This window comes from Oncorhynchus gorbuscha, linkage group LG04, assembly GCF_021184085.1.
Source record: "Oncorhynchus gorbuscha isolate QuinsamMale2020 ecotype Even-year linkage group LG04, OgorEven_v1.0, whole genome shotgun sequence".
In the NCBI taxonomy this organism is placed as follows: Eukaryota; Metazoa; Chordata; class Actinopteri; order Salmoniformes; family Salmonidae; genus Oncorhynchus; species Oncorhynchus gorbuscha.
The window spans coordinates 61,589,055-61,616,739 of NC_060176.1; the positions used below are offsets into that span (position 1 = coordinate 61,589,055).

The 27,685-nt window shown below is 43.6% G+C and overlaps 1 protein-coding gene and 1 pseudogene across 6 annotated transcripts; both read left to right on the plus strand.

Moving 5' to 3' along the window:
- Positions 1 to 1,582: 1,582 nt before the first annotated feature.
- On the plus strand, positions 1,583 to 26,651 carry LOC124034423 (cytospin-A-like). 6 transcript variants are annotated; one of them, XM_046347620.1, is made up of 16 exons: positions 1,583 to 1,797; positions 8,321 to 8,495; positions 8,876 to 9,014; positions 9,121 to 10,763; positions 13,015 to 13,222; positions 13,684 to 13,757; positions 13,960 to 14,135; positions 15,412 to 15,596; positions 15,752 to 15,855; positions 17,722 to 17,812; positions 18,358 to 18,453; positions 18,688 to 18,838; positions 19,615 to 19,717; positions 23,091 to 23,207; positions 23,884 to 23,943; positions 24,635 to 26,651. In XM_046347620.1, exons 2-16 carry the CDS (start codon positions 8,346 to 8,348, stop codon positions 24,722 to 24,724), a joined length of 3,387 nt encoding a protein of 1,128 aa, XP_046203576.1. In that variant the 5' UTR covers positions 1,583 to 1,797; positions 8,321 to 8,345; the 3' UTR covers positions 24,725 to 26,651. The 6 variants fall into 6 exon arrangements, with proteins under 6 accessions (XP_046203576.1, XP_046203578.1, XP_046203579.1 ...); XM_046347622.1 differs by having other exon boundaries at positions 18,361 to 18,453; XM_046347623.1 differs by having other exon boundaries at positions 15,412 to 15,578.
- On the plus strand, positions 5,874 to 6,035 carry LOC124034746 (annotated as a pseudogene).
- Positions 26,652 to 27,685: the final 1,034 nt, after the last annotated feature.

A 27,685-nucleotide genomic window follows, 5' to 3' on the forward strand; every position in this document is an offset into this window, starting at 1 on the left:
TACATTTGTTTGTTCACGTGTTTTATGTAGGTCTACTACACCGTATGTTGATGTTTGTTCTCTTTTCCTCACTATGTATTAGCTACAAATATTCTTCAAACCAGCTGCATGAGCTACAGAGATTAAATACATGTTCTTCATCAATCTGTTCTGGAAGAGCTGCAAAATCTGGACCCCTACAAATCAGCCGGGCTAGACAATCTGGACCCTCTCTTTCTAAAATTATCTGCCGAAATTGTTGAAACCCCTATTACCAGCCTGTTCAACCTCTCTTTCGTATCGTCTGAGATCCCCATAGATTGGAAAGCTGCTGCGGTCATCCCCCTCTTCAAAGGGGGAGACACTCTAGACCCAAACTGCTACAGACCTATATCTATCCTACCCTGCCTTTCTAAGGTCTTCGAAAGCCAAGTTAACAAACAGATTACTGACCATTTTGAATCTCACTGTACCTTCTCCACTATGCAATCTGGTTTCAGACCTGGTCATGGGTGCATCACAGCGACGCTCAAGGTCCTAAACGATATCATAACCGCCATCAATAAGAGATTACTGTGCAGCCATATTCATCCACCTGGCTAAGGCTTTCGACTCTGTCAATCACAACATTCTTATTGGCAGACTCAACAGCCTTGGTATCTCAAATGATTGCCTTGCTTGGTTCACCAACTACTTATCCGATAGAGTTCAGTATGTCAAATTGGGGGCCTGTTGTCCGGACCTCTGGCAGTCTCTATGGAGGTGCAAACTCGTCGTCAAACCCACTGGCTCCAGGTCATCTACAAGTCTCTGCTAGGTAAAGCCCTGCCTTATCTCAGCTCACTGGTCAACATAGCAGCACTCACCTGTAGCACGCGCTCCAGCAGGTATATCTCACGGTCACCCCCAAAGCCAATTCTTTCTTTGGTCGCCTCTCCTTCCAGTTCTCTGCTGCCAATGACTGGAACGAACTGCAAAAATCTCTGTAGCTGGAGACTCTTACCTCCCTCACTAGCTTTAAGCACCAGCTGTCAGAGCAGCTCACAGATCACTGCACCTGTACACAGCTCATCTGTAAATAGCCCATCCAATCTACCTCATCCCCATACTGTATTTATTTACTTATTTATCTTGCACCTTTGCACCCCAGTATCTCAACTTGCACATTCATCCTCTGCACATCCTACCATTCCAGTGTTTAATTCCTATATTGTAATTACTTTGCCACCATGGCCTATTTATTGCCTTACCTCTCTTATCCTACCTCATTTGCTCATGCTGTATATAGATTTTCCTACCCTATTATTGATTGTATGTTTTGTTTATACCATGTGTAACTCTGTGTTGTTGTATGTGTCGAACTGCTTTGCTTTATCTTGGCCAGGTCGCAGTTGCAAATGAGAACTTGTACATCTCATTCATATATACTGTATAACCTGCCCTCAACTAGAGTTGGGCTCTAGATGGAGATAATTTGGTTGCCAACAGCCATATAAAATCCACAGAAGAAGAAGATGGAGATAGAAGGGCTAGAATACGAATCTATGAACGATGCTTTCCAGACCAGGGCAAGGCTCTGGGAAGGGGTTTTAATGTATGGGTAGGGACGTCCCAAGGATCCCGGATTGCACTGACCAAGCAAGAATCAGGCTGCTGTTAGTTGCTGCATTGACAACTGAAAAGCATCGTGTCAGATGGACATATTGGGATAATCTCCAGTAGCTATCTGTCTCGGCTACAAAGCTTTCTTCAGATGTACTCGCACCCCGGAAGTCATCTTTAATCTTCAAGGATCAAATGGAAAAAGCCAAGAACAAGGTATGACTTTTAGCCAGCTAGATAGCTGTTAAGCTAATGAAAACATTACAGCGTTCACGGCTCCTGGAACATTCAACTAGCTAGGTGGGTGTATTTTTGTCTAGCTAATTAGTTAGTATTACAGCTGAATAGTTTGACGCAGCAAACGTTAGCTAACTTAAACGGTTAGCGACGGTAGGTAGCTACGTTAGCTGACAACTCATGAGTGGCTGTATTGATTGATTTGCGTGATAAAACGATGGCTAGCGAACGTGATTAGAAAATAGAGCTAAAATTAATGTAGTCCTTGTCGTATAATGATAACTATGTCTGCTAGTTAGTCATATACAAGCACTGGGAAAACAAGCGTTTGGCTAGGTAACAATGTTGGCAGCAAGCTATTAGATTGATAGCTGACAAGCAAGGTAAATTCGGTGACATTCTGTCAACTGTTCTATTTCAAATGTCATTACATTAGTAACCAATTGTCATGTAATTAAATGTTTGATTCCTTGAACTTGAAACATGTCACTCATTACCGCATGCAATTTAGAGATTTCTTTAAAGGCTATACTTATTTTTGTTAAAACGCACACTGTTCTCGTACAGTAGAATAATTGTGAGTCGATCTTTTAACTGACAACTTTATTTGACTTAATGAAATACTTTTTGGGCAACCCGACCAAACTCGCATAAATGCTAAAAATCTGTCATTCTCATTGAAAGTAAGTCTAAAAAGCTGTTAGTTTCGTTTTTGCATATTTTATACTGAACAAAAAATATAAACGCAACGTTTTTACTGAGTTAAAGTTTATATAAGGAAATCAGTCAATTGAAATAGATTTAATTAGGCCCTAATCTATGGATTTCACATGACTGGGCAGGGGCGTGGCAATGGGTGGGTCTGGGAGGGCAGGGGCCAATCTGGGAGCCAGGTCCAACCAATCTGAAAGAGTTTCTCCCCACAAAAGGGCTTTATTACAGACAGAAATACTTAGGTCCGGGTGGCTGGTCTCAGACGATCCCGCAGTTGAAGAAAACGGATGTGTAATTACTGGGCTGCTGTGGTTACACGTGGGCTGCCGTGGTTACACGTGGGCTGCCGTGGTTACACGTGGGCTGCCGTGGTTACACGTGGTCTGCGGATGTGAGGCCGGTCGGGAGTACTGCCAAAGTCTCTAAAACAACATTTTTCTTATGATAGAGAAATTAACATTAAATTCTCTGCCAACAGCTCTGGTGGACATTCCTGCAGTTATTAGCATGCCAATTGCACACTCCCTTAACTTGAGACATTTGTGGCATTGTGTTGTGACAAAACGGCACATTTTAGTGGCCTTTCGTTGTCCCCAGCACAAGCTGCACCTGTGTAATGATCATGCTGTTTAATTAGCTTCTTGATATTCCACACCTATCAGGTGGATGGATTATCTTGACAAAAGAGAAATGCACACTAATAGCGACTGAAACAAATTTTTGCACCACATTTGAGAAATAAGCTTTTCGTGCGTATGGAAAATATCTGGGATCTTTTATTTCAGCTCATGAAACATGGGACCAACACTTTACATGTTGCATTTTATATTGTTGTTTGGTATAGTTTTGGTTTTGTACACCAGCTGTTAATACAATATTTTTGCTTATGGAAAATGTATTTCACAGTGGTTTAGATGGTACAATGATTCTCTACACTAGCTTGTTTTGTCACAAACTGAAATTAAGTGAACTATTAGAATTTTAGGCCCCACCAACCAGGAAATGGTGGGGAAATTTCTGCGTAGTGCATCATTAAGCTATATTTTTATGATCTGCTCTTCAATGTCTTTTTTTTTCAATTTAAAGTTTTATTAAGTTTTCTTGTTTTTCAATCAACCAACAACACATTACACATTCACAGATGTGACAGGCGTAAAAAATTTAAAGTCAAAAAATAATAATACATTTGAAAAAGATAATTAAAATACAATTAAAATGAATGATAAAGTCAAATTAAAACATTTATTTTTCTTAATCTATTTATTTTCCTTGGTGCATATATACATGCATACATACGCACACGTACTCAAAAACCAAATTAAAATAAAAACACACAAAAAAACATAACACTTGCAGCTGCACCATCAAGGTTCTTATCAGCTATTTCAAGCATTCGCTGAGACGACGGGCCAATAATTTGTTTTTAGGCTTTACAGTACCTTACACAACATGTATCTGCGCACTTCCCTAGTCACCCCGTTCAATCTGTCCAGTTTGAAATATAGTGGAGACCAGAGTCTATCAAACTTGGGCTGTCTCTTGTGGAGGTCATAAGTGAAAGTCAACAATCTGGTCAATCCACATTTTAAATGTAGGAGGGGTATTAGAGGCCCACAATAGAAGAATACATTTCTTAGCAAAGTATGTAATAGTCATAAGCAAATTCTCTCTGTCAGGATCAAGAACAAAGTCCTGCTGAGCATTAAGAAGATAGATACACGGGGTCATATCAAACTGTACCTCTAGTATTTTCTGTGCAGCAGTATGTACAGAATCTGGCAATCTCTCTACAGCTCCAAAATACATGCATATAGGTTCCACTTTCAGAGGTACATCTTTTACAGTTAGGTCTCCTATCTGTTTTCATTCTATGGAGTCTCAAAGGAGTATAATAAAATTTGTACAAAAAGTGATAACGTATTTGCGAGTGAGAACATATTTGGGAGGAAATGCCCAGGTATTTCTTACAGTCCCTCCACGCTAGTAGGGTGCTGTAAATCACAAAGGTTTTGGTTATGTTGCCCACTTCACTAAAGTTATTAATGAATATAATTGAGCTTAAGGGCAATGAACCACAGGATTGGGCTTCTATCTGAATCCACGTTGACTCTTGTCTGTTTGTGATCCATGTTAGCATGTTGCGGATTTGGGCAGACCAGTAGTACAACTGAAGGGAGGGAAGGGCAAGACCACCCTTAGATTCAGGTTTCGATAGAGTGGAAAACTTGATCCTAGGTTTTTTATTGCCCCATATAAATTTGGTGATGCTTTGGTTCTCTTCAATGTCTTGTCCAAGGAATGTGACTTATGCAATAGGTATTAGGCCTAGCCTACTCCTCCGTGTCTCTGCAGCCTGCCTTCTGGAAAAATGTCCCAAAGTGAAAAATCTTCAGTTCTTGGAAATGTTCCTCCTTCAGTTTGAAAGGAAACCCCTGCCAAACAAAGCACATTCTTAAAGCTGGAGGTTCCCTCAGCACTAGCTCTTGGTCATGACACTCAGTTCCATTATATTTAAGTCATTGGACGAAGGCTTCTGTAGGGTAAGTTTTGTTAAGAGCCGCAATGCTCGGTCTGAACATAAACCGTACCGCGAGCGATAGTGTGTTGAAACCTTATCTTTCATATCAGCGAGTAATCATTTTAAAAAGTTTAATTGATACACTCCTTTTATAGGGTTAGTGTTCCCACATGGTCATATTTCTATGTTACAGCGCTTGTTTACGGAAAACAGATGGAAGACGGAGTGGGCTATCTGTGCTAATTAGCTATCTGTGTCTCCGAACACCTGTAAACGGAAGACCGATGCCACAAAGTTGTCACTGAAAAATACTGGTGGCTGCAAATGTGTTAAAGCAGGTTAAAACAGTCAGGGTGTATTTTGGATTTGTGAAAATATTTTGACATGATATGAAAATAGAGGGATTTATGTTTCTAGAACTGGACCATAATTGAGAATCGATTTAGATGGAGTATTTGGCTGTTTTGGCTTCCAGAGCCAATTCCCCCTTTAAAAAGAATATGTTCGTGCATGTGTGATTGTGTCCTCCTTTGTGAGTTGTTCACCAAAATCCCCTAACCTCCCATACAAGGTCCTAGCCATGTTTTCTGCACTGCATAGCGCAGTGTTTCCCAATCCAGCATAATAGGTACATGATAGTGTTAACTTGGATAAAATCAAGTGTAGGGTTGCAAAATTCAGAAACTTTCAATAAATTCGCTGGTTTTTCAAAATCCCATTTGGAGGATCCCGGTACCAGGAGGGAATAAGCAGGAAATGCAGAATCCTCCAACCAGGATTTTTAGAAAACCAGGGAATTTATTGAAAGTTGCCAGAATTTTGCAACCCTTGTCAAGTGTAGTATCTGTTCTTATCAGTTTATCTAATACATCCCCTGTCGGGGGATTACTTATTAAATGGGGTTTTCAAATGGGGAGTGGGAAATGGGAGTTGCTCCACTTATTTATTTAACTGGGCAAGTCAGTTAAGATCAAATTCTTATTTACAATGATGACCTAGGAACAGTGGGTTAACTGCCTTGTTCAGCATCTACCCGGTATTGAAGTACCCCCGTTAATGGTGCACCACTTTTCACGGGGTTGCCAGGTCAAATCTCTGGTATTAAGTGAGCTGGCAACTGGAGGGTTGCTGCTGGTATCAAGTCCTAAATGCCATTGCCAGCTGTTGTGCCCTTGAGAAAGGCACTTAACCCCCCCCAAAACAACTGCTCCACAGGTGCCCAGTGTGGCAGCCCCCTCCTCCAACCTATCCTGTAGAGGTATGTGTATCTTTTGGACGGGTTGAGATAAAGTGGAAGTCACATCTCGGGTTGGACCTTGTGATCTTAAAAGGAAAAATGTCTTGGTTGGATCTGTTAGGACTGGCTCTTCGGCTTTGGAAGATGTTTGACTGTGAGATCAGAGGTTAGTATACTCAGTGTATGTTGACTATAAGAAAGGCATTGAAGTATTACTTCACACCTGAACCTGATGGTCTACAGAAGAGTGAGCATAGACTGAAGGTCAGTTTATTCCCCAGTCTCTGTCACCCAGTCCCATTCATTCATAGTTACAGAAAAGAGCGGCCCTCTAGGTCCAGGTTGTGTGTTTGGGTGATCTGGTTTGACTCACATCTGAGCTACAGACAACTGCTACAGACAACTGTAGCCTACCCAGTATGTGTGTTGAGAGCCCATGTCAGCAGCTGGCAATATGCATTGCAGAATCCAAATAGAGGTCAGATGGAGGTGAGAACAGGCCTACGTACACCTGACTGGAATGTATAGGCTTCAGTAGAACACTCATTGTTGCAAGATGTCCCTATTTCTGTGTTTTTGTTTTGCATTATAGGGGCAACTGTAAAGGAATATTCCAATGCTAATTTTTACATTAATACTGCCAATAAGTGGAATGTTTATGTTACTGTATTTCCCTTTAGTTATTTCAACATTCACAGTCTGGCCTGTCTCTTGCCCTCTGGCTGTTCAGGAATGTGTACACTAGATATATTTCAATGGGGGGTCTGAATAAACAAGCACCTCCCCACCACAGCGTTGCAACACACACACACTTGCGCACAGCTGAGAGACATTAGGCAGAGTTTAGGCCCACTCCTCATGAGCACAAGCCCTCTGCTGCTCTGCCATAAATGAGGTGAGGGAGGACAACGGAGAACTGTTAGAAAAGCTCTGGAAAGATCTCATAACTCCAGCACAAGGACCAGACGGTGTGTTCTCTTTATTTGCAACTCTTTTTGATGGATTATGTCAGTTAAAGAAGAAAGAGAATTGAAAGAGTTTTGGCTTCAAGTTGGAATTTCTTAATACGCCAAACAAAAGAGTTTAGGAAAAGTTCACATTGTCACAGGCACAGATAATTGTCTTTAACCAGAAATGCTCCCTATGTAATTTATATTTTAAAATGAAGCAAGTATAATATTTACTCGTAACTTTTTGTCTTCTTAATTGATTAAACAATGAGACTTTCCAGGCAGAGAGTTGGTACTTCCATCTGCGCCCATCTTAAGAGCAGGCACAAAGACACCCAGAAAGCATGTTTTGGTTTAATGGTCACATAGGCTATGCAGTGAGGTATAGCCAGAAGCAGCAGGTTGGGTTCGATCGTAGGAATCTTAGGGGAGAGCATACAGAAGAACGGTTTTACTGAGACTCCCCCTCGTCTCCGGCAGTATAATTTAAATTTAAACTATGTCCATATCTCTAAGAACTGTATTGCCTTGCCGAGCCTTTTGGAAAGCCATTACTCTGCTAATTGGTTCACCCATTTAGCGGATTTAGTTTATTTTTAGGCTATTCTCAGTGCTATTCTCAGTGCTATTCTCAGTTCTCTTGCAATGTTACACAACCATTTTATTGTATTTTTTTCCGGATGAAAAAGAATGCCTCATTTGTCCTTTAACACTGTTTTATTAGCTCTGCTGTCATAAAGCCCCACATACTTTCCCTACCTTGGTCATCATGACAGCAAGGCCAGTTGTCCATGCACCTGGGTGAGATGTGAGCTAATACACATGGATTGTGTATTAAATCTTCATCTGTGACAGTAAGAACTTCTGACCGCAGAACAACCCCAGTTAGACCCAAACCAGCCAGTGACTGCCATCTAGTGGAGTTGACAGGAAATCTGAGACTGAGCAAGATGAATTCCAAAGGAGAAGGCCTTGTTTTCCAGACTTGTGGAGATACGCTGTTTTCCTTTTTATGGAAATTGTTTCAATGAAATGTAGTTGATTGTAATCTTTCCACTGATGTGTTGTCCTTAACCTCTTTAGTGTGTCCACACTGAGGTGTAAATGTATGGGCATCAGAGAGCCCAGTATGAAGAAGACAGGCAGGCCGGTGGGGACTAAGGCTCAGAGTGGAGAGAGGGTGAAGACTGAAGGCACTGCTACAGGAACCACTGGCAAGGCTGCAGCCAAGACCACCACAACGGCACCACTGTCAAAGGTACTCTTCTATTATCTCTCACTACACTTTTTGTTCCTAAGCCAGGGACACTTCTACCATATTATGTATTAGAAACTGGATGGTTCGAGCTCTGAATGCTGATTAGCCATGGTATAGCAGACCGTATAGCATCGGTATGACAAAACATGTCTTGTTACTGCTCTAATTACGTTGCGTCGTGCCTAAGAAAAGCTATTAGCTCTTTTTTTTTTTGGCCATATATACCCCCCCCCATGCTTTATTGCTTAAAAATACAAAGGCCAACACCCATTTGTACATGTTTACCATGGTACCGAACATTGCTAAGTTATTCTTCTGGTGGCTGGCTGGATCAGTGGGACTGGTATCAAAGTGAACTTTCTCATGTGATTGTTCTCCAGGTTAAAAGCAATGATGATCTGCTAGCAGCAATGGCAGGGGGAACTCCAGCTACGAACCGCACTGTGACCAAGAATAAGAGGACTGCCTCCACAGGGAACTGCAATGGTAACCCAGACAGTAAACCAAAGACTAGCACAGGTATTATCTTTATATTAGTTGACTAACCTCAAATGCTCTAGTATATTTTCATCATATTTATTATTACTCTGCATTTCATGCTTGCTCTGTTCTCTCTCTTTACAAGGTTCCTCAGCCAAACGTGTGACGTCCTCGACCTCCAAGGAGCCCAACTCATCAAGGGATCGTCTGCGGACATCCAGAACATTGCCTAGTAAGAAGCAGTCATCAGGGGCAGGGCAGGGAGATGTGGCCCAGGGAAAGCGCTCTCGCAGCCAGCAGCTAACAGAGTCAGAGGGCCGCATGAACAAGTCTAAATCAGACAGCCAGATCAGTGACAAGGTGGCCCTGGAGGCCAAGGTGGAGGACTTGCTGGGTTTGGCCAAGAGCAAAGACGTGGAGATCCTGCACCTACGCAGTGAGCTGAGAGATATGAGGGCTCAGCTGGGCCTGGGACGGGAAGAGGTGCCCCCAGAGGAGGGAGAAGGCGGAAGGGGGGATGAGAAGCCCCTGGAGAGGGAGGTGTCGGCCATCACAGCAGCGGACGTGGAGTCCACGCTGCTCCTCCTGCAGGAGCAGAACCATGCCATCCGTGAGGAACTGAACCTGTTGAAGAGTGAGAACCGCATGCTGAAGGACCGACTCAATGCGCTTGGCTTCTCCCTGGAGCAGAGGCTGGATGGCTCTGACAAGCTCTTTAACTACGCCTCCCTGAGCCCAGACCTGGCTGCCAGCAGCAGACACAGCGATGGCAGGTGCACTGGTACCCTCACTTCCTCTGTGGAGGGCTCTGCTCCGGGCTCCCTGGAGGACCTGCTGACGGACCAACAGCACGGAGGTTCATTGGACAACTTGGACAGTGAGTCCAGCGAGGTCTACCAGGGTGTCACATCCAGCGACGACGCCCTGGACGCCCCCTCCGGAGCCTCCTCCTCCTCCGAGTCTGAGAGCCTGCCCAGCCGAGAACGCTCATGCCGGGGCAGCAGCGGAAACGCCAGCGAGGTGTCTTTGGCCTGCCTGACAGAGCGAATCCACCAAATGGAGGAGAACCAGCACAGCACGGCCGAGGAGCTGCAGGCCACACTACAGGAGCTGGCTGACCTGCAGCAGATCACCCAGGAGCTGAATGGAGAGAACGAGAGGCTAGGGGAAGAGAAGGTAATCCTCATGGACTCTCTGTGTCAGCAGAGCGACAAGCTGGAGCACTACGGCCGGCAGATTGAGTACTTCCGCTCTCTGCTGGACGATCACCACGTGTCCTACGTCCTGGAGGAGGACATCAAGAGCGGCCGCTACATGGAGCTGGAGCAGCGCTACGTGGACCTGGCCGACAACACCCGCTTCGACAGGGAGCAGCTACTGGGGGTGCAGCAGCACCTCAGCAACACACTGAAGATGGCTGAGCAGGACAACGCCGAGGCCCAGGAGTTGATCGGCGCTCTGAAGGAGAGAAACCACCACATGGAGCGCATCATGGAGTCAGAGAGGCAGGACCGGGGGGCCATGGTGGCAGCGCTGGAGGAGTACAAGGCGGCGGTGAGCAGTGACCAGGTAGAGCTGAGCCGCTGCAGGGCCCAGCTGGACCAGGAGAGGCAGAAGGTGGCTGAGCTCTACTCCATCCACAACTCTGGAGACAAGAGTGACATCTGCCAGCTACTGGAGGGTGTTCGGCTGGACAAGGAGGAGGCAGAGGGCAGGGCTGCCAAACTGCAGGAGGACCTTGGCCACGCCTGCAGTGATGTCACCAGGTTGCAGGACACCCTCAATAAGGTGAGTCCACGTACACACTATCCTACAGAGGTAGTACACTTTCCTTCATCCAACCCTTTTGATGGTTGCTTCTGTCTCCTGTATCCAACTTGTGAAAAGTTCATAAAAGTCCACTTTCCTCTATACCACCTTAAAGTAACTGTCCAGTGTTTTTAATTCATTATGAGTGAAATAGTTTTCCTTCCATTTTTTAAAATTATGTTAAAAAGCAGCTTTTCTGTGTTTGAATGATATGGGTCGTACCCAACAGCAGAATGGTGTGGCGGTATACCGGTCATTAAGAATATTCATGACAAGTAAACAGCTGATTGGCCAGCTCAGCAAATGAGCCAACATGACATCACGTTATGAGGAAATAGAAAGCATTTTTTAGGTGGGGTTTACGTATTTGTTTTCTTTAGTTTATGCTTATAGGATGAATCAACAACATTATTTGGGTATGAGTTAACAGAATATGAACATTTAAAAGTTACATTTTCACTGGACAGTTACTTTAAAGCTTTGCATCTGTCTGCTTTATGCACTCACTGGTCAGTTTATTAGGTACACCCATCTAGTACCGGGACAGACTCACCTTTTCCTCCAGAACAGCCTGAATTATTTGGGGCATGGATTCTACAAGTTGGAAAAGATCTACAGGAATTTTGGTCTATGCTGATGTGATGGCATCGCATATTTGCTGCAGATCAGATGGCGGTAGACCACCGCCACCAGCCTATACCATTGACACCAGGCAGGATGAGTCTTTGAATTCATGCTATTTATGCCAAATCCTGACTCTGCCATCAGAATGACTCAATAGAAATAAATCCATTCTAAATAACAAATGAGTAAATATCGCACCCCGTGTTCAAGAATGGCCCTTTTCTCACTCATTTTACTTTATTTGAAAACAAATTCATCTTCAAAATATTGTTATTGTTTTAAACGAAGTGATTTATTATTCATTTAGAATTATATGAAAGCCCCTTGGATATTCACGCCCATATTATTAACCCTGTTATCAGCAGGACAATATATATTGGTCATAGCTCCTGATTGGCACACAATGGGATTGCCTTGCAGTTCTCCAGCTGTATCCACTGAAAGGGTGCAAGGTTAAAGGCACGAGGGCAGGGGGCACGGGATGGGCCGCAGAGCCACGCACAGAAGACCGACCTAGCCCATGGGGAGGGGGGTGCTTAGTGCCAATCTGCACGTTAAAAGTAAAACAATGTAACTAATAATGGCATCTTTATACTTTCGTTAATAAAATAATGATAAAAATACTCTTTCAAAATGCCGATGTTTATTTAGTTATGGATCCATAACAAATTACTATGGGAATAAATATCGGTGAATTACAGAAGGATCCTCTGTATGTAATTATTGGCGGAGAGTCACTTCATATTTTTCAATATACTGTAGGCCTACTGTAGGCGACATGAGTCTCACTAGTGTTGAGTAATGTGCTGTTAAAAGCGGTGTGAGTCTTATTTATTTAAAGAGCATATTGAAGTTAGAAGCAAAAGCCTTCAACTATTTTATCACTGCTCTGAGACGAGCGTGGGAACTTGTCTTGATAAATCAATGAGATTTTTATTTTGACTGATTTTCTGTTTGGGTATTGGTTAGATGACAATTATACAATTAGGGTGTAGAAATGTTATGCTCTTAGTGTAACCTTTATTTAACTAGGCATGTCCAGTTAAGAACAAATTCTTATTTACAAGGACAGTCTACTCCTTCCTCCCCGTCGGGGAATTGAACCCCGGTCTCCCACGTGCCCGCATGACACGGGGATTCTTTAGCTAAATAGCCCAGTATTGTAGCCTACTCCCGACCATCACGTTGTACAGCACCATTTTTTCCGTTCCATCCTAATGGAAATTCAGAGGGTTTTTCTTGGAATAGAAACACCATTTTTATTAAATGAATTAAGCAAGATTTCTTAATCAGTCCCATATACTATTTTCTTACAAAAAAGGTTTTCAATTCTCTAATACAGCCACTATTAAAGGCTATCAAATGCTTCTCAAAGATGCCCTCTGGTGGTCAAACTAGCACTAACTAGCATTAATGGCACCAGTGGTTCATACTTAAATAACGTGCCATAGATTTCTGCAGCACCATACAAGCTGCGCCGCAGTACGCTGCAACTTTTAATGGACGAACCACTGCATTCCCTCACCACTGGGGGGTGAGTATTAATTTGGGCCATTAGTCAATGAATGAGAGGATTGATTTCTTCTGTCCTGGGTGGTGTGTGCAGCTGGATGGGGAGTACCAGGACTTCCAGGAACAGGTACAGAAGCAGATGGCTGAGCAGAAGCGTGGGCTGGAGAAACAGCGCGTTGAGCTGCTGGAGAAGGAGACTGAGATCGGGGACATGAAGGAGACCATATTTGAGCTGGAGGATGAGGTGGAGCAGCACCGAGCAGTCAAACTCCACGACAACCTCGTCATCACAGACCTGGAGAGTGAGTGGGCTCGGCCCAGGGGGGGAAACATGGCACAGCATCATAGAACCACGTCATCACAGACCTGGAGAGTGAGTGGGCTCGGCCCAGGGGGGGAAACATGGCACAGCATCATAGAACCACGTCATCACAGACCTGGAGAGTGAGTGGGCTCGGCCAAGGGCGGGAAACATGGCACAGCATCATAGAACCACGTCATCATATCACATCATATCACTGGAGCCGCACAATGCATAATCCACTTTTGCCCACATGGTGGCGGTCAGGCTTCTTGCAGCCTGAGGAAAGTGTGAATAGTCCTCTGTTAGAATAAGAGATTTCTGTACTCGCACCTTTGTTTATTTGTGTGGTTATAAGTCACTCAGGCTAATAAAAGGCACACGTATCTTCCTGTGCTGCGTGTGAATATATCCTGTGGCCTGTTCACATGAACTCAGCCATGTATCTGCTTCCTCCCTCAGACTCTGTGAAAAAACTACAGGACCAGAAGCATGACATGGAGCGGGAGATGAAGATCCTCCACCGGAGGCTGAGGGTGAGTGGACAGGGCCATCTGAGGACCAGGGTTCACTGACACGGTCAAGCACACCAGCACTATGGTTTGGGCCATGTTCATTACAACTGGAATTCACTAGAAAGCAATATAATAATGTTTGGTTCCCCCCCAAAAATTCAGCCTCAGCATTGAGGGCCGTATTTCATGATGCGCTTGTTTTTGTTTCGCTGTATGTGTTCAGGAAGAGTCGGCAGAGTGGCGTCAGTTCCAGGCTGATCTGCAGACGGCCGTGGTCATCGCTAATGACATCAAGTCGGAAGCACAGGAGGAGATTGGGGATATGCGTCACCGTCTCCGCGAGGCCCAGGAGAAGAACGAGAAGCTGGGCAAGGAGCTGGAGGAAGTCAAGAACCGCAAGTAAGAGACACTGAGGAACATGCTGTGCTTGATTTCTCAAGTGTCTCGTCAGCCGACGCCAGCTGTATTGTGATCATTTAAAAAATAAAATCATTTAACCCAGGTAGGGTAGTTGAGAACAAGTTCACATTTGCAACTGCGGCCAGGCCAAGATAAAGCATAGCAATACAACAAGATTTACACATGGAATAAACAAACATAGTCAATAATACAGTAGAACAAAAGAAAACAAAAAGTCTATATACAGTGAGTGCAAATGAGGTAAGATAAGGGAGTTAAGGCAATAAATAGGCCATGGTGGCGAAGTAATTACTATATACACACTGGAATGGTAGATGTGCAGAAGATGAATGTGCAAGTACAGATACTGAGGTGCAAAATAAATAAATACAGTATGGGGATGAGGTAGGTAGATGGGCTGTTTACAGATGGGCTATGTACAGGTGCAGTGATCTGTGAGCTGCTCTGACAGCTTGTGCTTAAAGCTAGTGAGGGAGATATGTGTCTCCAGCTTAAGAGATTTTTGCAATTTGTTCCAGTCATTGGCAGCAGAGAACTGGAAGGAGAGGCGACCAAATGAGGAATTGGCTTTGGGGGTGACCAGTGAGATATACCTGCTGGAGCACGTGCTATGAATGGGTGCTGCTATGGTGACCAGTGAGCAGAGATAAGGCGGGGCTTTACCTAGCAGAGACTTGTAGATAATCTGTAGCCAGTGAGTTTGGCGACGAGTATGAAGCGAGGGCCAACCAACGAGAGCATACAGGTCGCAATGGTGGGTACTATATAGGGCTTTGGTGACAAAACGGATGGCACTGTGATAGACTGCATTCAGTTTGTTGAGTAGAGTGTTCTAGGCTATTTTATAGATAACATCACCGAAGTCGAGGATCGGCATGCATGAGTGAAGGATGCTTTGTTGCGAAATAGGAAGCTGATTCTAGATGTAATTTTGGATTGGAGATGCTTAATGTGAGTCTGGAAGGAGAGTTTACAGTCTAACCAGACACCTAGGTATTTGTAGTTGTCCGAGTCGTCCAGAGTAGTGATGCTGGACGGGCGGGCAGGTGCGGGCAGTGATCGGTTGAATAGCATGCATTTAGTTTAGGAGCAGTTGGAGGCCATTAAGGGAGATGTATCTGCAGGTTTGGGTTTAACAGTGATAGTCACATTGATCAAGCTGGATGTGCTGGTCTGTATTTTCATATACATGAAATGGGTGATGTGACACCTGATGTGCCTTGGTCTGTATGTGTGTTTTTGTTGATTTCCTCAGGCAGGATGAGGAGAGGGGCAGGGTGTATAACTACATGAATGCAGTGGAGAGAGATCTGGCTGCACTGAGGCAGGGTATGGGCCTGAGCCGTCGCTCCTCTACCTCCTCAGAGCCCTCTCCCACTGTCAAAACCCTCATCAAGAGCTTCGACAATGCCTCCTCACAAGGTACCCCAACCTGCGAGTGTAAGATATGGACCCCTTTCCTGACTTCTAATTTGACCTGTACATTCCTAGTAATGAGCCCACCAAGCATCACTGCTCCTTATACAGTGTAGTTCTATTACTGTGGGATTTCTACCTGATGTGACTGATTTTGTGTCTTCTTCTGTTGACAACAGGCCTAGTCCCCCCGACCGCTGCCCCTGCTGTCACATTACCACGCACTCCCCTGAGTCCCAGCCCCATGAAGACCCCTCCTGCAGCCGCCATCACACCCATGCAGGTATATCACCTGGAACATTTGACCCACTGACCCATTTCAGTGTGTTTATTTGCATGGCGAGCTCTAATATATGCCATTTAGAGGACGCTTTTATCCAAAGCGACTTACAGTCATGTGTGCATACATTCTGGGTGGTCTCGGGAATCGGCAGAGCAGCTCACAGATCACTGCACCTGTACATAGCCCATCTGTAAACAGCCCATCTACCTACCTCATCCCCATACTGTATTTATTTATTTTGCACCTCAGTATCTGTACTTGCACATTCATCTTCTGCACATCTACCATTCCAGTGTGTATATAGTAATTACTTCGCCACCATGGCCTATTTATTGCCTTAACTCCCTTATCTTACCTCATTTGCACTCACTGTATATAGACTTTTTGTTTTCTTTTGTTCTACTGTATTATTGACTATGTTTGTTTATTCCATGTGTAAATCTTGTTGTATTGCTATGCTTTATCTTGTGGTCCTTCTGTAGCTCAGTTGGTAGAGCATGGTGCTTGTAACGCCAGGGTAGTGGGTTCTAGGCATCTGGTCAAACACACACACAGAATCCCTGGCTTACACTAGACCAGTCATTCACACAGAACTACTTACTAAGGTCTAGATCAAATGGAGTGTTTTTAGAACCCACCAGAGCAGTGTAGGATGGGCAGTGGTGCAGTAGTTAAAGAGTTACTCTGACCACCAGGTCAAGAGTTGTTCTATATTCACAGTGTTTATAGACCTCCAATACTCTACAGGTGGCATTTCTTATTCTGGCACTTTGCCACAGCTGGGCTTGCCTCATACACAGACCGTGAGATGGAACAGACATTCAGTTTTTGATTGAGAGTATTGTCCCACTCTAATTCCATTACCTCACATTTTGGTCATTTTGTGGATTCTCTTATCCAGAGTGATTTACTATCAGTGCATCCACATCATCCATAGATTCTTTCTCAGTGCATCCACATCATCCATAGATTCTTTCTCAGTGCATCCACATCATCCATAGATTCTTTCTCAGTGCATCCACATCATCCATAGATTCTTTCTCAGTGCATCCACATCATCCATAGATTCTTTCTCAGTGCATCCACATCATCCATAGATTCTTTCTCAGTGCATCCACATCATCCATAGATTCTTTCTCAGTGCATCCACATCATCCATAGATTCTTTCTCAGTGCATCCACATCATCCATAGATTCTTTCTCAGTGCATCCACATCATCCATAGATTCTTTCTCAGTGCATCCACATCATCCATAGATTCTTTCTCAGTGCATCCACATCATCCATAGATTCTTTCTCAGTGCATCCACATCATCCATAGATTCTTTCTCAGTGCATCCACATCATCCATAGATTCTTTCTCGGTGCATTCAATTGCCCCATTTTTTTTTTCTCATGTTTTAAACTCTCACACATTTTTGAGAACATAATGAGCTTCATGGCTCAAGGACTACCACCTTTGTCATGAACTTTGTGGTGCTATACAGTAGACGGACACATTCAGGTCCAGGTGGGTACTGTGGATAAGAGGGGGGAAATATGAGCCTTCGATATTTTACATGCATTATTCTAGTAGAGAATCTGGTGTTTTCATATAAAAGGATCAGAGTTCAGGGGGAGATGGGTTTTTCTGTTTCCTCATATACAACTTTCATAAGTCTTCAGTCTTGTTGTTACATCTTTCTTTTTTTTACCTCCTCTGCAATCACAGGATTATTGCCAGTGGCTGGCTGCTAGTGCTGCTGTCAAAATGACCTCAAGCTGGGCCTTTTTCCAGAAATGGCCAACAGTAGGCTACTTCTGTTGGGAGGATGAATACATTTTGTATGTGAGAGTTTTAATCAAATGATTGTTGGTCTATTTCAGAGACAGTCCATAACTGGGTCCATCTCAGCAGCCAAACCCCTATCCTCTCTGAATGACAAAAGGCCCAGCTACACAGACATCAGCATGCCAGGTGAGTCAGTAGCACAAACCAAGCTCCATGTCTGGATCTCATTCGATCTCTCTTGAACAAAATGAGAGAGGCGTTTAATATGTCACAGGAAAATAATACAATTTCATCTTGGACATTAGACCTCAGTGAGTCCTCATTATGTGGCTATATCTCAGCGAGTGTGGTGGTGCCTTGCCTCAAGCAGGGGGGCTGGTGTAATTAGCCCCTGAGGAGGTGAGCGTGCAGTCAGTCAGCAGAGCTTCATGTTGACTTTAATATGGTGAGGGAGGTGTAACAAATCACCATGGGTGGGTAAACATGAAGCCCTGCTAACTTCATGTTCAAAGGCCTATAAATGTGAACGTACTATAGTGGTCATAGCCTCCAGTGTTTCGTTTAATGTCCCGGCTGTTTTCTTGCATGGAAAATTAACTTCCTTCCATGGTGCTTGGCAGTTCCAGGCCTGGAATGTTTCTTTTGATCCCACATCCCTCTTGCTTGAAAGTCATAATTGTTTCTTGACTGGTTGTATCTGGTTAATATTGCCACTGTCCTTCCCTCCACAGCAGAGCATCATCTTAGGGGCTCCTCTGCCAGCCGCCCTGCCTCTGCTCTGCAGAGGGTCTCAAACATGGAATCATCTAAGGCCATGGCCATATCAGGTATCAAAGTCCTGTAAATAGGAATCGACCTTGAAATAAATCCGCAATTCTTCTAAATGGTTACCAGTAAAATTAAGTGCATTTTGAGAAAGAAATCAATGACATTTGACAAAATATTTTATTGAATTGCTTCCCCTACCATGCACACACAGCACAGATCAGACTTCTGAGGTGTCACTTGCTGTGAAGACGTGTCAGCCACACTGTATGGTTGTCTGTTTGTGTGGTGGCCAGTGTCCCGCAGGAGCAGTGAGGAGATGAAGAGGGACATCTCTGCCCCTGAGGGTGGCACCTCGTCCTCTCTGATGACCATGGGCTCTGCTTCCTCCCTGTCCTCCTCCTCTCCCACCGCCTCCGTCACCCCCACTGCACGCAGCCGCCTCCGGTAACAGCCTTATCAGCTCCATACTTTCATACCATACATAGGAGTCCACTAAGTCCTTTGTATGGTTAACATTCTATTTTTACCAGTTCTGTTTTCGAGACCACTTAAAGCTAGACTGACTCAATCGAGGCAAACCCAAGACCGGGAGGGGTTCGAGAGCGAGTCAAGACCGGACCAGAAAAATGCACAAAAAGTCCAATTCAAGACCTTGATTGTAATTGTGTCAAATCGCCACCATAATAAGAGTTGAAAATGTCCAGTGTTTCTGTGTGTTTATATTTAGACATTCAGAATGCAAGCTGAGGGCAAATAGGGAGCCACTCTACAACTTCCCCAATCTCCAACTTACTAATAGTGAGAATGCTAGCAAAGCAAGGAAATTCTGACGAGCGCAAACAAAGCTTGAGGATATTTTTTCAACGGAAGTAGAGGACAGTAATGTTGAAGTAGGAAGCCCAGGTAGGTAAAAAGCTATTGTGTCCTAAATTAAGTGTGGATAGTAGGCCTGATGAAGTGGTTTCATGCGCTTACTGAATGGGAGCTGATAATTATTAATAGTCTCGGGAAGAAATGACGAGTCCTGATTTGTCCGAGACCTAGTCGAGACTGAGACACTCAATGCGTGGTCTGGAGACCGGTCTCGAGTACTACAACACTGATTTTGACTATAGCATTTAGGCTTTAATTGACTTTGTGGACTAGCCAGGTACATGGAATCTGGATATGTGTATTAATTCAAATGACTCTCTGCCCTTTCCTATGTGACGTGTGTTCAGAGAGGAGCGGAAGGACCCCCTCTCAGCGCTGGCCCGGGAGTATGGGGGTTCCAAGAGGAACGCACTGCTCAAGTGGTGTCAGAAGAAGACTGAGGGGTACCAGGTATGTGTTGTTCAGTCAGAACAGACGGGTTGGGATGAGAATGATATCTTGGGTGTTTCACCTCATGTCACTACTCGCTGCCGCCGGGGCCTAGTGGTTAGAGTGTTGGACTAGTAACCGGAAGGTTGCGAGTTCAAACCCCCCAAATCTGTCGTTCTGCCCCTGATCAGCCACTGTTCCCAGGCCGTCATTGAAAATAAGAATATGTTCTTAACTGACTTGCCTGGTTAAATAAAGGTAAAAATAAAAAATAAAAATAATTTATTTTGTTAAATATCTCAACAGTGAGACTGATCCTAAGGATGTTTCTTTTTAAGTTAAAATATATTAGTAACCGGAAGGTTGCGAGTTCAAACCCCCGAGCTGACAAGGTACAAATCTGTCGTTCTGCCCCTGAACAGGCAGTTAACCCACTGTTCCCAGGCCGTCATTGAAAATAAGAATATGTTCTTAACTGACTTGCCTGGTTAAATAAAGGTTAAAAAAATATATATAAAAAAATGACAGCGTTGAATAGCGTCAGAATGTCCTTTATTCTTCCAGAGGTCTAGTTGATTGAGTTTTAAAAGCCCCTCTCAGACACCTATATCAGTGCATCCTTTATGCTCTCTTTTTCAAGTCCTAAACCATTCTCGATGTCATGAGGACTTGTCAGTTTTATTGTGTTGTCCTTAGGGTTCCTCTCCTACTCTAAAGCATGGGATTGGACCAACAGTGCCTGGGAACGGCTTCAAGCGTCATCCAGAGAGGGAATAAACATTTAGCTACTATAAATCAACTATATTGATTTGTTGAATTTTCTATCTAGGGCACGTTTTTAAGACTCACTCTATCATATTGAAACAGCTTTGTTTTCAATGGTCTTGTTGGTTCTGGTGCAGAGAGTGAATGGTTGTCATGGTTCCCCCTTTACAGAGGTCCTCTTTAGGAATTGTGCCAAATTACACACGTCCTTTCAACTGCCTGACAGAAAAGCTGTGGTTTGCCTGGCTGGGAGGAGAGCATTGGGATGTAATGCATTGCGCTAGTGGGATGGAAACTAACCATCTTTGTTTTTTGTGGGGAATTCTTTTGTTGTTGCTGAGGAAATAATCCTGCCAGGATTATAATGTGCTAACAGAAATCTAGTTTCTATCGCACTCTTTCTCTCTACCACACTTGCTGTCTCGACCAACTAAGTGCTCGGCTATGAAAAGCCAACTTACATTTACTCCTGAGGTGCTGACCTGTTACACCCTCTATAACCACTGATTATTATTTGACCCTGCTAGTCATCTTATCTGCCGGTCATCTATGAACGTTTGAACATCTTGAAGAACTATCTGGCCTTAATGGTCATGTACTCTTTTAATCTCCAGCCGGCAAAGCCAGAAGAGAACTGGCCACCCCTCTGAGTCTGGTTCCTCTCTAGGTTCCTGTCTTTCTAGGGAGTTTTTCCTAGCCCCTGTGCTTCTACATCTGCATTGCTATATCTGTATAAGCACTTTGTGACAGCTGCTGATGTAAAAAGGCTTTATAAAATATATTTGATCATTTCTTCTGGTCAGAATAACTTGAGCAGACACATCATACTCAAATCAACATACACTGAGTATACAAAACATTTAACACCAGCTCTTTCATGACATAGACTGACCAGGTGAAAGCTATGATCCCTTATAAATGTCACTTGTTAAATCCACTTCAATCAGTGTATGAAGGGTAGGCGATGGTTAAAGAAGGACTTTTAAGCCTTGAGACAATTGAGACATGGATTGTGTACAATATGTGTGCCATTCAGAAGGTGAAGGGGCAAGACAAAAGATTTACAGTGCATTCGGAAGGTAATGACATTTTTCCACATTTTATGTTACAGCCTTATTTTAAGGTTGATAGATAAATAAAAACTCTACGCACAGTATCCAATAATGACAAAGCGAAAACAGGTTTTTAGACATTTTGAACATTTCAGAAACAGTTACCTTATTAACATAAGTATTCAGACCCTTTGCTATGAGACTTGAAATTGAGCTCAGGTGCATCCTTTTTCCATTGATCATCCTTGTGATGTGTCTACAAATTTGCTGGAGTCCACCTGTGGTAAATTAAATTGATTGGACATTGAACATGATTTGGAAAGGCACACACCTGACCGTGCATGTCAGAGCAAAAACCAATGATGAAGACCGCTTGTCTGTCAATGTTGGTTATTGAATTATTTCATCTGAGCTCCTAGAGTGTGCAGCTCTCCTTTTTCAAGTATTCTACTCCACTAACCAGCATCTCGCCTAAACAGGTGTGAGTTTATTTCGCTTCCGGAGCAAAAACCAAGCTATGAGGTCAAACGAATTGTTCGTAGAGCTCAGAGACAGAATTGTGTAGAGGCACAGATCTGGGGAAGGGTACCAAAACATTTCTGGGGTTATTTTTTAGCGGCAGGGACAAGGAGACTAGTCAGGATCGAGGGAAAGATGAACAAAGCAAAGTATACAGAGATCCTTGATGAAAACCTGTTCCAGAGCGCTCAGGACCTCCGACTGGGCGAAGGTTCACCTTCCAACAGGACAGCAACCCTAAGCACACAGCTATGACAATGCAGGAGTAGCTTCCGGACAAGTCTCTGAATGTCCTTGAGTAGCCCAGTCAGAGCCCGGACTTGAACCCGATCAAACATCTATGGAGGGACCTGAAAATGGCTGTGCAGCAACGCTCACCATCCAACCTGACAACTTGAGAGGATCTGCAGAGAAGAATGGGAGAAACACCCCAAATACAGGTGTGCCAAGCTTGTAACGTCCTACCCAAGAAGACTCAAGGCTGTCAAAGGTGCTTCAACAAAGTTCTGAGTACAGGATCTGAATACTTATGTAAATGTGATGTGTCAAGAACTGCAACACTGCTGGGTTTTTCACACTCAAAAGTTTCCCTTGTGTATCAAGAATGGTCCCTTACCCAAAGGACATCCAGCCAACTTGACACAACTGTGGGTAGCATTGGAGTCAACATGGGCCAGCATCCCTGTGGAACGCTTTCGACACCTTGTAGAGTGCATGACCTGATGCATTGAGACTGTTCTGAGGGCAAAAAGAGGTGCAACTCAATATTTGCAATGTGTTCTTAATGTTTTGTACACTCAGTGTATACGACCTCATCCTTCAGAGAAACGAGGTCATTCTCATAAAACGGCTTGTTCTTGGGGAACACAAGCCTGTTTATTTGAGACATTATAGCCACCAGTAGGATGAAGCAGCATGGTGCTTTTAGGACCAAGGTCTGGGACCTGACCTAGTTATATATTGTATTATCAATACCAAACTCCTCCTGCATCCCACATGTCTTTACACTGTACATTTGCACTACAATGAAAATAACCCTTTGCACCCCTTTCTGGCAGAACATCGACATAACAAACTTCAGCAGCAGCTGGAACGACGGCCTTGCGTTCTGTGCTGTGCTACACACCTACCTGCCTGCTCACATCCCCTACCAGGAGCTCACGAGCCAGGACAAGGCAAGCCTACAATGAATTATTCAAGAAATGCAGTGGAAATGCCTTTATGTGCAAATATTGATATAATAACATCATATCGAAGTAAACTCTGAGTCACAAGATAATATGGGCCTACCACCACGCGGAAAAGCATCAAAAGTTTATTTGGTTGAGTGTACGGTAATAATGCTAATTTACAATAGGCTAAATATCAAAGGTAGGCTATTATGTGAATGCTGATGACATGATGATCGGTGCTTGGCTGCTAAATATTAAATAAAAGTCTTGCTCTTTTAAAATCATATATCCCCCTGTCCACTTTCAGCCAAGTCCAGAGAGCGTGTGCTAAAACCAGGTTGTGCAAGTTTGCTATTTATCGCAACAATTTTTGTGACAAAGTCATCATTAGAGTTGAAGTTGCGATGGAAGCCCATTTAACTTAGTTTTTTTATTCGGTACATGAGAACATAACCACAAGTCACTTTATCTGCACCGTGTCGGCACGCACGTGCTTTATCTGCACCGTGTCGGTTTGATGGAAACTCGGGTGGGAAAATGTGCATATTGTTTTTATGTAGGTTTTTGAATATTTACATATCTCTCACCAATTGGATGAGAACCTAGCTATTGTTTACAGTTGTCTCATTAATCTGTCATCAGGGATCATTATAGTGTGTTTTTGTCTCCCTATCTTTAGAGGCAAAATTTCACACTAGCCTTCCAGGCTGCAGAGAGTGTGGGGATCAAGTCCACTCTGGTAAGTGAAAGATTAACTGAACTGAATATTTTCACAGGATTATATTCAAAACTATATCTGACAGCTTTAAAAAAAAATCTAATTTTGAATAGAGAATCTTTCAGGATCATTTCACCTTTAAAAATCACCACAATGTCACTGGCAAGGTTGTGAATTGTGGCCTGCTATTCTATTGCATGTTGAGGATGGTATGTTTTCTGTGAGGCGTTGAGATTGTGAACTGTACTCATGGCTCTTATAGGCACACTCCTGTAGAGAGGATCTTTAGGATGAAACTGCCTTCATTGAGCAGGCTTGCAGGTGCAGTTTCATAGCATCACCTGGACAGCTATTTTAGCCCTTCTCACAAAATAAGTCCTCACATGAGTGTATATCACTATCCATAGCTAGGTATAAAGCAGGCCCTGTGTGAATTGTCCTGACATTTGTTTTATAGGTTCACTTGGTTCCAGAAATAGAAGATACAAGCTCTTATATTCAGAATTTATGCCACAAAAGCACTTTTCTGACCTCCACAGTTATTTCTAGTCAGATTGTTGAACTCTGACCTAGACAACAACAGCATGTTATTTCAAGTTTTTATAGAAATAAATGATACAAAGATGAACAAATGGCAAGGACTTTTTCCAAGGCATTATGTGTCTTAACGACAAAGCTTCTGTCACCCCCGTGGTCTCATTCTCTGCTGCAGGACCTCAATGAGATGGCCAGTACTGAGAGACCAGACTGGCAGAGTGTGATGACCTACGTCACGGCCATCTACAAGTACTTTGAGACCTGATGTGATTTCCCCACCCAACACTGCAAGCACAACCTGCAGCCCTGCTCGGAAGCTCCTCTGACCTCACTGCACTTCCAACACTTCAACTCGACATTCAACTCTGGTGTTATAGCTCACTTCACTGAACCACCCCTCATCCCAGCCGTGCCACACTCCGGCCACTGTCTCTGGTCTAGAGGCCTGCTAGTTTTGAATCACCATAAGAAACATACAAATAAGCTCACTGCAAGCTATTCATGATATGGCTATTGTGAACAGTCTTGCCCTTTTCACTGACACCTTATGTGTGATGGACACACAGCTTAAGGCCACTTCAAGCACCTATTCAGGGCCTGCTCTGTTGGGGATTCTATTTTTACTCTGATCCGTTACTGGATAACCCGGTTGAGATGACCCTTAATCCAAATGATCTGGTTAAACCAGTTGGAGAACATGCTACAGACTATCCCAGTCGCTGTGCCTTGCACCCAGCCTTTACTCTTCTAGCCAAGGGGTTATCCAAAATGTTTCAGCCAAACCATACCCATTGTGTGTAGTATGTTCATGGCACTTATTTTCTATGGAAATAACAGGGACAAATGGAACACTTTGTCAGGTGCAGGTTCATCTTTTGTCATGGATTAAGTGCCTGTTTAAATCGCATCACTGACTTCCTAAGAGAGGTTGTAGCAAAAATGTCTCAATGAAACTGTTTCAATGCTCCGTGCTTTCAAAGCATCTTTGGAGAAATCGAAGTGAAGCTTTTTAGAAACACTAGTTATTGAGCAGTTGTATGAAAAACACTAGTTATTGAGCAGTTGTATGAAAAACACTAGTTATTGAGCAGTTGTATGAAAAACACTAGTTATTGAGCAGTTGTATGAAAAACACTAGCTACATCATAAGGGATAAAGCTGTCAGGTGCTCTCACGATCACCTGTTAGATTCAAGCTACAATGTTGATGTGCTTTTGGTCTGTTTTTAGGAGCGTGAACATTGCTACAGTAGCATTTTGTATTGGTAACAGAGACCAATGAACTTTACGGGACCAACACAATGCCTCTCTGTGACAGCTTTCTCACATAGAACTGTCTTAATCCTGAACCAAAAAAAGGAATGTGTTTTTTCTTTATGTGAAGTCTAGGGCTAGACTTGGCAAAAGCCCTGGTTCTTGGTGATTTGATTGGACTGTTTGGACAGGATGTTGAGTCTCAAGGTTAAACATTCTTCATAGTCACTTTTGTTGTTGTCATCAATCAAGATTGGTAAAGTTTTTCAATTGCAAAATGCATCAGTTTTGCTGCTGGACCCAAATGTATTAACATATTGTTAGTGTTGACACATTACTTCCACCAACAGCAGACTGATTTGCATTCCATACATTGAACTCCCTGGATTGTTCACAGTCCAGTGCTCTTGAACTATAAGATTGATGTTATTAGATACTCTGAGCTCAACTCACAATGGATTTAACTAATTGTGTGTGTGTGTGTGTGTGTGTGTGTAAACAAACTTTTTGTAAGTTGATATATTCCATCTTGCCAGTAACATTTACCTAGCCTACAAAGAAATGCTTAAGTAACACCTATGTAAATTATATATCTGCGCTATCTTCACCAAATTTACTTAATTGATATAAAGCCTTACTAACATTAATGTGGAACTCAATTCTATGTAGTTTACATAGTTGGCAAGAAAGATATTGGAATGAAGAATGACTGTCATGTTATTGTGCCTCTGCTTATTAGTTTCTGTGGGTTTATTAGTGTGGTTTAATCCATCATCCAGTATAGCGAGGCAAGTGTTAGAAATGTTAAAGGACATTATATATACAAAAGTATGTGGATACCCCTTCAAATGAGTGGATTCGGCTATTTCGGCCACACCCGTTGCTGGCAGGTGTATGGAATCAAGCACACAGCCATGCAATCTCCATAGACAAACATTGGCAGGAGAATGGCCTTGCTAAAGAGTTCAGTGACTTTCAACCTGGCACTGTCATAGGATGCCACCTTTCCAACCAGTAAGTTTGTCAAATTTCTGCCCTGCTATAACTGCCCCGGTCAACTTTATTATTATTTTTTATTGTGAAGTGGAAACGTCTATGAGCAACAACAGCTCAGCCGCAAAGTGGTAGGCCACACATGCTCACAGAACGGGACCTGGAGTTGGCTCACAGACGTTGGCTGGAGTGGTGTAAAGCTTGTCGCCATTGGTCTCTGGAGCAGTGGAAACGCATTCTCTGGAGTGATGAATCACACTTCACCATCTGGCAGTGCGACAGACAAATGTGGGTTTGGCGGCTGCCAGGAGAACGCTACCTGCCCGAATGCATAGTGCCAACTGTAAAGTTTGGCGGAGGAGGAATAAAGATCTGGGTCTTCAGGCTGCTTCCAGTGAAGGGAAATCTTAACACTACAGCATACTGACATTTTAGAGAATTCTGTGCTTCCAACTTTGTGGCAACAGTTTGGGGAAGGCCCTTTCCTGTTTCAGCATGACAATGCCCCTGTGCACAAAGCGAGAAATATCTAGAAATGGTTTGCACAGAGCCCTGACCTCAACTTCATAAAACACCTTTGGGATGAATTGGAACGCCGACTGCAAGCCAGACCCAATCGCCCAACATCAGTGCCCGACCTCAGTAATGCTTTTGTGGCTGAATGGAAGCAAGTTCCTACAACATCTAGTGGAAAGCCTTCCCAGAAGAGTGGAAGCTGTTATAGCAGCAAAGGGGGGACCAACTCCATATTATTGCCCATGATTTTGTAAGAAGATGTTTGACGAGCAGGTGTCCACACACTACATAACCAAAAAGTATATGTGACCAATCTATGACTTCATCACACTGCTGCACTGATATCTCTCATAAGCTCATAACATAAGCTGGCTTGTTGCCTTTTTTTTCCGACCACACTACTGTATAATTTCAGAATGGTACAGGAAGCTGTGGATGCTCCCTCGTTGCCATACCACCTTAGT

What these genes read in the sequence shown, in the direction of transcription:
- LOC124034423 (XM_046347620.1), top strand. Translation starts at nt 8,346, where the DNA reads ATGGGCATCAGAGAGCCCAGTATGAAGAAGACAGGCAGGCCGGTGGGG. An exon ending in TAAACCAAAGACTAGCACAG is followed by an intron (nt 9,015 to 9,120) that starts GTATTATCTTTA and finishes TCTCTTTACAAG; the next exon opens with GTTCCTCAGCCAAACGTGTG. An exon ending in AGCTCACGAGCCAGGACAAG is followed by an intron (nt 23,208 to 23,883) that starts GCAAGCCTACAA and finishes CCCTATCTTTAG; the next exon opens with AGGCAAAATTTCACACTAGC.